Source organism: Panthera uncia, chromosome F1, assembly GCF_023721935.1.
Source record: "Panthera uncia isolate 11264 chromosome F1, Puncia_PCG_1.0, whole genome shotgun sequence".
NCBI lineage: Eukaryota > Metazoa > Chordata > Mammalia > Carnivora > Felidae > Panthera > Panthera uncia.
The window spans coordinates 22,263-33,595 of NC_064813.1; the positions used below are offsets into that span (position 1 = coordinate 22,263).

General features: G+C 36.3%; 1 protein-coding gene across 1 annotated transcript in view; it reads right to left on the minus strand.

The window, feature by feature from the left end:
• LOC125926014 (complement factor H-like) overlaps positions 1-11,333 on the minus strand; it is a 13,147-nt gene continuing 1,814 nt past the window's right edge. The window contains exons 2-8 of the mRNA XM_049635310.1: positions 11,163-11,331; positions 10,873-11,055; positions 8,191-8,364; positions 3,919-4,101; positions 3,264-3,473; positions 1,242-1,415; positions 1-531 (exon numbers count right to left, since the gene is read on the minus strand). Coding sequence (XP_049491267.1) covers positions 335-531; positions 1,242-1,415; positions 3,264-3,473; positions 3,919-4,101; positions 8,191-8,364; positions 10,873-11,055; positions 11,163-11,331 — 1,290 coding nt within the window. The 3' untranslated portion in view covers positions 1-334. The remainder of the gene's footprint in view (positions 532-1,241; positions 1,416-3,263; positions 3,474-3,918; positions 4,102-8,190; positions 8,365-10,872; positions 11,056-11,162; positions 11,332-11,333) is intronic.

The window sequence follows — 11,333 nt, forward strand, 5'->3', positions numbered from 1 at the left end:
TAGACTGGAGTATACACTGAATCCCTTGGGAATTGTTAAGACACTTTCAGGGTTGCAGCCCCAGAGTTTTTGCCACCACAGGTCTGAGCAAGCCTGTGAATTCACATTTGCGTTTCTAACCATTTCCCAGAAGATGCTGATTCTGTTCTTCCAGAGACCACAGTTTGAGAACCACTGGGCTTTCAGATTGACCACTGAGTACACAATTATATCCCTTTATGTTAAAACATAAACTTCTTCGACCTGGCCTCAAAGAATAATCCATGTCCATTTCATAAGTGCTGTTAGAAGGAATTGCATATTATATTAGTGAAGACATTTTGACAAATAGGTTTCAAAATTTCATTGAAGTACCTCTGCACATTGGCTTTCCTATCCATTGGCTGTTAATACACTGGATAGTATTTGGTCCATCCAAAAGGTAATTATTTGGACATTTATAAGTCACTTTTTCTCCTGACCTATAGAACGTCTTCTTCTGGCCTATGGGTGTGGCATTACCGAAGTCGGGTAAGCTAAAACAATCCGTGTCTGAAAGAAAAAGAATATGTACTTGTTCAGTAAATATTTTAAAATACATAATGGCTAATAACTATAATGTAGAATAATAGGTACACATCGAACCAATGAATACCTTGCAAAATTTTTCTTATACCTTGAAAAAATATGTTAGAAGTCTTGCTTAATTATATTGAGTAGTCCTGTGTTTATCAAAGTATAACATGGGGATGATGACATCGTAAGCCTGAAGAGATATGGATACATGTAATGCTTGAGATCACACTTCTTGCATTCAAATTCTTTCTTGCCCATACAAGCCATCTACCTTATGTATGTATTTGTATTTTCACCTCTGTCAAAATCTGTTACCTTTATTCATGTCAAACATCTCAGAAAACTATATACATACAAGGAGATAACTGACAGACTAACAGTAAATTGAATAATGATGGGATTGATGAGCAGGGACCAGCTGTGACACAGGAACAGAGATGAGAAGTCTGAGGATGTGTATCACAGGAGGTCTAATGTGCACACACGGTGACATGAAAGTGAAATAATTTGGCTCATGCTGTCACACTTTTATTATTACTACGGCTATTAATTCTCTACTAGAATCCACAGCTTCCCAGAGATACCCTGTTGAATTCTGGAATTACTGCCTAGTTTCATATTTGTATCATTTATGCTCTGAATTAAGAATATTTATCAATTGCAGAGTAAAATTAAATACACTATACTTTTGCACTCTGGTGGATGGGACCATTTTCCTCCTATACATCTTATGAATGCAGGTCCATTAATCTCAAAACCTTCGGTGCATTTGTACGTTACTTCTTCTCCATATTGGTAACTGTCTGATACGTGAGATAGAATACCATGTGGAATCAAGGGTGGTGGCGCACAAGAAAGTCCTAAAAAAAGAAGGAGACAAAGAAAGAATGACTCCATGTTTTACTAAATCTGAAATTTAATTTTATGTACGGGTTTCCATATTTGGCAGTTTTATTTGAAAAATATGATAACACAGGATCTGTAATCATATCACAGAGACGGTGTGCAAATGCTTCCTAAAATCATTATTCTGATGTGTATCCAGCTGGCAACCTGAGTAGGAGCTTGAAACTAAACATGTCAATATATTATCGGCCGTAGCGACTTCTTTCTAGATATGTTTCCTGAGGCAAGGGAAACAAAAGCAAAAATAAACTATTGGGACTACATCAAAATAAAACACTTCTGTAGAGTGAAGGAAACAATCAACAAAACTAAAAGGCAAGCTACGGAAAGGGAGAAGATATTTGCAAATGACATAGCTGATAAAGGGTTAGGAACCAAAACATATAAAGACCTTATAAAACTCAACATCCGAAGAAAGTAACCCAATTAAAATGGGCAGAAGGCATGAACAGACATATATCCAAAGAAGACATACAGACAGCCCACAGACACATAAAGAGATGCTCAACATCACATTGATTATCCTGGAAGTGCAATTCAAAACTGCAAACAGATATCACCTCACACCTGTCAGATAGGCAAAAATCAACACACAAGAAACAACAGGTGTTGGCGACGATGTGGAGAAAGGAAAACCATCTTTCACTGTTGCTGTGGGAATGCCAACTGGTGCAGTCACTCTGGAAAAACAGTATGGTGATTCCTCGAAAAGTTAAACCATAGAACTAGATCCAACAATTGCACTACTAGATATTTACCCAAAGAATACAAAAATACTACTTCAAATGGATACATGTACCTTGATGTTTATAGCAGCATTATTTACAATAGCTGAGATATGGAAGCAGCTCAAGTGTCGATTGATAGATGAATGGAGAAAGAAGAGGTGGTATATATATACAACGGAATATTATTCTGCAAGAATGAAATCTTGTGATTGGTAATGACACAGATGGAGCTAGAGAGTATAATGCTAAGTGAAATAAGTCAGAGAAAGACAAATAACATGATTATACACACACACATGTGCAAGTTCAGAAACAAAACAAATGAGCAAAAGGGGGAAAGAGAGAGAGGCAAACCAAGAAACAGACTCTTAATTATAGAGAACAATGTGGTTACCAGAAGGGAGGTGGGTGGGAGGATGGGTTTAATAGGTGATGGAGATAAAGGAGAACACTTGTTTTGACCATCAGGTGTTGTATTGAAGTGCTGAATCACCATATTCTACATGTGAAACTAATATTACACTGCATGTTAACTAATTGGAATTTAAACTAAAACTTAAAAAATAAAAATAATAAAAATTTCAATATATTTATGAAAGAGACCATCAGTGTTTCTCAAACCAATAGTGAATAATAAAAAGAAGAGCATTGAGAAGTAATCATCTTAAGTACTATATATTGTAAGAACTTAGAAATGACATTACAGGAAAGAGAAAACAAATTAAAAAAAAAAAACTCATGCAAAGCAAACAGAACAAGTTCTATACATGGGAAAGGAATATGAACAGGTAGGATTAACTTAATTGTGCTACACATCTAGTTTTCATTAAACAATTGCCAGAATTCAAAGTGAGTCTGTAATGAGTCAATGAAATTAACACAAAGAGGATAGACTTGATGATGCAAAGATTGTTGGTAAAGTACATAAATATATAAATGATTTTAGATATTTAGCTGTAAGTGATTCTATATATTTAGAAACCTAAAGGATTCTTTCTCATGAATTTGATGACAATTGATAATGCTTAATGGATTATATCGAAAATAGAACTGTGGTTTGCATACTGTCCTCACCTACACACCGAGGTGGAGAACTCCATTTTCCTATGTGGCACGTTATCTCATCTTTTCCAGATATCCTGAAACCATCCTCGCAAATGTAATTTAATTTGGTGCCGTGTACATAAACCTCAGGTTTCAATGTTTTGTCCATCTCTTCTGAAAACTGAGACGATTTAATGGTTCCATGTTCTATCTGAGGTGGTTGAGGACATGGGCTTTTTTCTGTATAAAGAACAGAGATCAATATTTAAATTGAACAATGTAATCAAATACTAGGTGAGGTTTTAAAATAAGGATAATCTGAAAAATTAAATTACTGAAAAACTAAAAAACATCTAGAATTTGCAAGCTCATGTCTCCATCAAATCTACAGTAGTATCTACTTGTTCACTCTGCCCCACATTCTTGTCCTGTTCATCATGAGTGAAATAGGCACAAACAAATTTTCTATGGTATTTACACAGTAACCCAAAGTTTTTGTCTGTTTCTTTCATAGTAGAAGTGAAAGAATGCCGATTGATTTGTATACTTAGATTGCAATTTACTGTTTCAAGATAAAGTGAAATAGATAGACAGAAAGGTCCTTATCTTGTTCATTTACACAAAGCACAGGGGAGTATTAACCTCATTTGAAAGAATGTTACAAAGCAAGTTATGCATTACTGACCAACGCAGTGTGGTACTGACTGCCATCTTCCATCCTTGCACACGATTTCCTCTGCATCCTGAATTACAGAATTGTCTTGACAGACAACAGATACTTTTTCTCCATCCTGATAATTTACCGTCGTTGCCATATTGTGAGCATTGGGAATCTGAGGTGGAGGTGGGCATGACTGCATTTGTACTTCTACAAATATGAAAATTAGATTTCGTGATGAAAATCACAAGTTAAAAATACTAAAGAGAAAGCCCAATAATAATGTATCATAAACGATCAAATAATAAGGTTATGCTTAAATATGTGATCCTCTTCAGCCTGTAGAGCACTTTAATACATCACACGTGGTCTTAATGGTAGTATCTTCCTTTTATTCCTTCTGTGATAAATCATGCATAATCTATGTAAAACTTCTTTTAATTATTTCTAACCATTACGATGTACTAACTGAATCATCCACTCAGTAACAGGCACGAAATAAATACTGATATTAGGATGTTTTTACAGCTATCTATAATCAAATGTATTGTGATTGCATTAAAACCCGTATAAGATGTGGAATGGAAAATAATTAGCCAAAGGAAGAATTACACGTAGTTAATCAATTATTTGATACAGGTTCCTGGCCAAGACATGAATTAGATATGGTCACTAGTGATTAACTGTGTCGTTTGAAGTTCAAAACTCTCTGGAGATACTGTTGACTAGTTTGCCAACACTGTTTAGAGATACACAGATGATGAAATGCACCCTGTTTAACGGATTAGACAGCCTGCCTTTAGGTCTATGACCAGCAAGGTGTACAAGATTCCTTTGCAAACTTGAGTTTGAGCTCCCATAAAGCAGAGATACCTCACATGTATCGTGGCAGTTCATAACCTGGAGACAAGATGTCCTGTTCCACTGAGGGAAGACTCTGGACGGCTAACCCTGGAGGCTTTTGGACCTCTCTGTGATACCTACGTTTTGCATTCTCCTGCCATGTGTTTATTTCATTAAAGACCTTAATGTGACTGTACTTTGGGAAGTCCCCTGAGTCCTTCCAATTATCTGACACTTTGTATTCAACTCAGAGAAATTGTTGACGGAATAGAATTCATTCATGCTGACTAATATGGTCATATTTTCTATTTCTATCTTTAGATAGATGCAGGAGTATTTTATATTTAATCAAAAGTTTTTTTCTTATTTCTGTTTTCATTATCTTGGCATATTTTTTCAATGTATTCTCAAGGATTTATTTTCTTCTATATATGCTGTTTAACCATTTTTGTCCTAATAATCTTAATTTGTACTTCCTCTTGATACATTTTGCCAGAGGTTGGTCTGGCAACTAAATCTCCCTAAAGGCAGAATCATTACTCTGCAAATCCTCTGTTTTTGCTTTTTTTAAAAAGCTTCTTTGTATTTTTTGCATTGTATTTTATTTTTACATTTTAAAATTTTTTCTAATTATTATGTAGTCCTTTGAATAACAAATATACCACAAAAATGTTGTTAAAAGAGGATACATTTAAAAAAAAAAAGAGGATACATTTATCTAAGAAAAAACTGAATATTTGTAAAGTAAGCAACAAAATTCTCGATAACTGATGAGTCAAAGAAGAAACCACAAGGAATACTAGGAAACATTTCACATAGAATTCAATGAAAATGAAATGTATATAAAAATTTTGAGACTTCTACAACAGTTTTAGAAGGGAAAATGAAGTTAATCCTTAAAAGTAGGATGGTTTAAATCCAAGTTTTAGTTTTCTACCTTAAGAAATAGAAAAGTAAAATTAAAATCGAAGTAATTAGAAAAAACAAGCCCACAGAAGAGAGAAAATTGAGAAAGACAAATAGAAAAGAGAAAACAGAAAAAATGGTGAATGTTAATAAGGCTAAAAAATAGAAGAGAGAGTAATGGAGAAAATTGAGTGTTAAAACTGGTTATGTGGAAATGTTAATAAATTCAAGAAAAAAAATCCAGGAAGAATAATCAAGATACAAGTAATAAGCATCAATGTTAAGAAAGAAATAAGAGCTATCTGCCAGAAACTATACAACTAAAAGGAAAATAGGACATGAAGGGAATACTAGAAACAACTGTACACCAATCAATTCGACAAACGAGAGATTTGTTGAAAAATACAACTTCCTTTCATTGATGAAAGACAGTAAGAAAATGGGAATATTTCATTACTTATTAAAGAAATGGAATTCTTCATCAAGAAAACTTCCAAAAAAGCAAATTATATGTCACACGACTTTGCACGTAAATTCTATCAATCATTTAAGGTAAAAATAATGAAATAATAAGTGTAATTACCTATATATATATGTATTTAATATTTATACATATATTTGCAATTTATTTTATGAGGCCACACTAATACTGATAACAAAACTTGGGAGAGGCATTAAAAGAAAAAGCATCTATAGATTAATATCTCCCATGATCACAGATGCAGAACTTCTTAAACTATGTCAGTAAATCAAGTATATGAAAATATAATAGAGTTAACTCTAGGAATGAGAGATTTGGTCAACATTCAAGAAGTTACATATATAATTCACTACATTAACAGAGATAAGTGAGCCATATTATCCTATCAAGAGATACGTAAAAAGCATTTAAAAATATCCAACATTGGTTGATCATAAAATTTCTCACTCAGCTAAATAAGACTAGAAGGAGTAGTTTCCTTAAACTGATAAAGGGCGTCTACAAAAATCCTAAAGTGACATTATGATTGTGGTAAAATGTTGAATACCCTCTCTCTGTGGTCAGGAATAGGACAAAGATGTGCATTCTTATCACTTCCTTTCAACAGTTTACTGGACATCTTAGCCAGTACGATAAGATAAAAAAAACCAAAATCAAAATAGACTGGCAAAAATAAAATCTTGTGGTAGCACTGATATAACTGCTTACAGAAAATTGCCACAAATCTACGAAGCAACACCTAAAATGAAAAATGCAGCTTAGTATAATTTCAGACGATCCAATTAACATGCAGAAACCAAGCGTGAGGGCAAACACATAAAAAGATCCCAAACTCCTCTCCCACACACACTGAATCCATGGTACAATGGAGCAATCGCCTCTGAAAAAGACCTGAAAACCAGCTGAACGGCCCCTTCACAACAAACAGTAAAAGGGCCACATTCAGGTGGGTAGGAGAGTCAGGAAGACAGTATATGGAACAAACCCCACCCCTGGCAGGGCTACACACATTCAGGAGGGATCTCACTGACCCAGAGCCTCTCCCTGAGGAGTAAGGGGTTTGTTTCCCACATTAACAACCCAAACCCTGGAATCTGCAGCAGGAAGATGAGCCCCCAAGATGTCTGGCTTTGAAAACCAACAGAGCTCATATCCCGGATATCTGAAGGGCTATCGAGACTGAGATCCTTTTCTTAAAGAGCTTGCACCCAGACTCACTACCCCAGGCGACCAATGTGAAAGAACAGTTTGAGAAATACCTAGACATCTGAGAAGGGGATTCATTTGCTCGCCTTAAAGCATCTGCTTGAGGGGGGGCATCTGTTGGGACTCTTTCCGGGACGGAGGTGCCAGCAGGTGCCATGTCTGCACTTTCCCTCTACCTTGATGGCACCAGTGGGTGCACTCCAGCCCGGGGCTCTCCTGTGGCTTCATCAAAGCCGGCGAGCGGGCCGCAGCCCTGCATTCTGCTGCCTCGCTAAAGCTGGCCAGCATGCTCAGCCCACAGAGGCACACTCCTTGATCCCCAGGCTCTAGTGGCCAGAGGGGCTTGCATTTCTGGGGCCTGCAACACACTACAACAATCTGAGAGATAACTCTTGGTGGGCCACTACCTCCGGGGCACTACAAAGCAGCCTGAAACACAGCCCAGACTTTCTGGGGAAAAAGCCTAATTATCTGTCTTAGACCGGTAGCCTGAGGGGTGGACTTGAGATATGCCACACATCTGGGGGCCACCGAGGTGCCCTCAGGGAAGGTGGACCAGGGGATGCCATCTTTGTGCTCTCCTCAGCCTCAAAGAAAACCAAATCACTATTTCTTAAAGATACCCGACCGGCATTAATTTGAGGCCATCAAGTTTCTGGGTGGGTTGTTTTATAGGGGACTGAAGCACTGATGCACTTAATATCTAGAAATGATGTTGTGGTTAGTTTCTAAATTCCCTTCCGGCTTCAAAGTTATTTGTAATAATAAATAGCTAAACATGTTTAAAAGATGCCCAAATACTGCTTTGGCAAGTTCGGAAGAAACAGAGTAAGATTTTGAAAGTACTATAAACAAGAGCTTACCTGTGCAGGTTAGTTCAGGATCCCATCTTCCATTTATGCACGTTGAGTGTTTCTGTTCTAATTTTCCTCTGCATTTGTAACTTATGTTCTCATTATGATCAAATTCAATCTCATATAATGGATTTGGCTCACGTTTAGTTAAGCTGTATTTACACTTCTGAAGTTCATCTGTTGCTAGAAAATGAAAATATTGCCTTGAAAAGACTACTTATAAGAATCAAAGCAGTTAATTCAGAACAATAGCTTAGACTCAATAGTATATCGAAATTAGAATTTATGCCCATAAGTCCCACCAACCAAGTCATTCCTGATCATATTGCATGTGATGGGCTACTTATTATGTCTGAACATAAGTCCCACATCCATGCTTTGAAATTTCAGAGAAAAGGTCTGCCATAAATACAGTCTGCATGTTGGGGATTAGAAAAGAATTAAGAGGCTCACTTTTTTGGATGATTTACACACTGAACAGTCATCACCTGGTTAAATTTGGTCTCCTATTTGTGGAAATAGAATATATGAAGCTGATAGTTTAAATATCGTGTTTCAGAAAAATGAATATATTTTTTCACTTAGGGTAATATTTAAAAAACAATTTTTTTTAATGTTTATTTATTTTTGAGACAGGGAGAGACAGCATGAACGGGGGAGGGTCAGAGAGAGAGTGAGACACAGAATCTGAAACAGGCTCCAGGCTCTGAGCTGTCAGCACAAAGCCTGACGCTTTGTGGGGCTTGAACTCACCGACTGTGAGATCATGACCTGAGCCAAAGTCGGATGCTTAACTGACTGAGCCACCCAGGTGCCCCTTCACTTAGGGTAATTTAATAAACACATCTAACATGTATTATGTAAAATGTGAACACTTAAGCAGATCTTTTGCATGATCACTAAAATGGGACAAATACTTGGACTAAGAAATTGGGTGCTTCAAGTCACAACCTGCTTACTGTATATACTCTTCCAATCTTTGAAAAACTATTTTGTACATCAGGTCAACCTATAATTCAATAATATTGTAAGAGTCAATTTTGTTGGCTCCAATACGAGTATAACAACTTTTTATACAACTACATACTTCAAAAATTCAATGCAGCCCGGAGTACTCTGTCAAGTTGATAAAATATCAATTGATGTAGGTCTTTGGATTTTTTAATAAGTGCCCAAAGAAGTAATGATTTTGTAATACAATAAAAAATAAAACAAAGGGGAATAATTCAAAACACACTAGAGGCTGAAAATAAATTCTGGTTTTAGGGCTTGTCCTCAGTGTTGAGGAAGAGAAAACAAGGTTTTCTTCAGGTGATAGTAACTCATCTATAGTCAAAAGGAGTGGTAGTAGGTGTTGTCATGGTCCTATGATTGACTGGTTTCTGAAAGAATTCCCTTGATTCTTACGAGAAAATAAACATTTTGAGAAGAGTGAAAAGCTAGACTAGCTAGAGGTACAAAATCAACACTGAGAGGAGAAAATTGGAGTAAGGTCTATGATAGTTAAAAGTGGATTATGGTAAACTTGAAGATAGGTCGAAGATTAACCTTGGAAAGGCAAACTCTGAGATCTAAAAAGACTAATAAATGAAATAGATGTTTTAGTATAAGAGTGAAAAGTTGAGAGTTTTCATGCCTGTTACAACCTTGGGTTTTCCCCCATATAAAATGAGGGGAAATCGTTTGTGGAGATAGAAGAGGACAAAGATGAAATTTGGTCTTGAAGGACTGGCAATACTTCTCATGGGAATGTGTCTAGCAAAAATGTAAGGATTAAAAAGCAACAAAACCTAATGGTTCATTCAACAAACTCCTATTTCATGTCTGCTGTATGTTCACCAGTCCTTTGTATATTGGGAATACATCGTGAACAAAACAGGTGTCAATCTCTGCTCTCATGGAACATGAGCCTAAGCCCTACCTTCTCCTTGGAACAATTAATGCCTAGACATCTGGTGAATAAGTAAGATTGGACATCCAGGACTGTCTTTGAATGTAGGACCCAAGAAAACTGTAGGAAAGAACTCATTCCAAGGGAAAAAGGAAAAGGGCCCCCAATATTTTCCCAGCTAGTCATCAAAGACTTAGTCATCCAAAGGTCAGGATGATGCACGTACATCAACCAGAGTGAAGTCCAACAATCAGGTTTGTTTCCTGGCCCCACCCTGACTGCCTCCTTTGACTGACTTATACTGCAAACCCAGAGGGTCTGCAGCTCACCCACCCTTTGGCACATCAACTTCTTGCTGCCGCATTTGAAACAGACTGAGAAATGCTTAGAAGCTTTGAGAGAGGCAAGATTCCTATAGGGATGTAGCAAGTGGGCACTTTCTTGACTTTGTCTGTTTTCCAGGGCCTGAAAACAAGAGTGCCGCGTAAAACAAAAATGGGATTTATGCAAATATGCTTCTATTTTCCTGGTGATTAATACTCAGATTTAAATCATATGAATAACTGTAAGTAAAATTTAGCTTCACACTTAAAAAGCATGTTAATTTCAGGGATAGAAAGGGTGATCAGACTCTCTTGCTAGTTTATATTTTTCCTTTGTAGATGATAAGCAATCATTATAATTTAAGACCTGACATTTTCAAGCATATATCTAAATTTCAAAACTATGTTTGCAGATACAGTTTGTACAATAAAAATATTACATTTCATTGACCGTCTATTTGAGAAGTGTCTTCTCACCAATGCACTGAGGAAGTTGGGTCCACGATCCACTTATACATGTAATTGATTTCTGTCCAATCATTGTGAATCCTTCTCTGCAATTGAACTCCACTGAATCTCCATGGTGATAGGGAGGGTTAGAAGTCTGAACAGCGTAGCCATAATTAAGTTCTGGTATATCTCCACATGTAGTCTCCACCTCTGTGAAAATTTCAGAAAAATATGTTTACTTCTAAAATATAATTTATGTGTTTCTATAAATATAAAAGGTTGGTTTATTTTAAATATGAATATATTTTATACATTACCAATACAAATAGGCAAGTCTGTCCACCGTCCATCAACACACTGAATTTTATTAAAACCCTTCATCAGAAATCTAGGATTGCACACATATTCCACCAAATCGTTGTGTTCGTAGTTTTCTTTCTGTGTTTCTTTAACTTTCCCGTTAAGGAGTTGAGGAGGTGGAGAACACT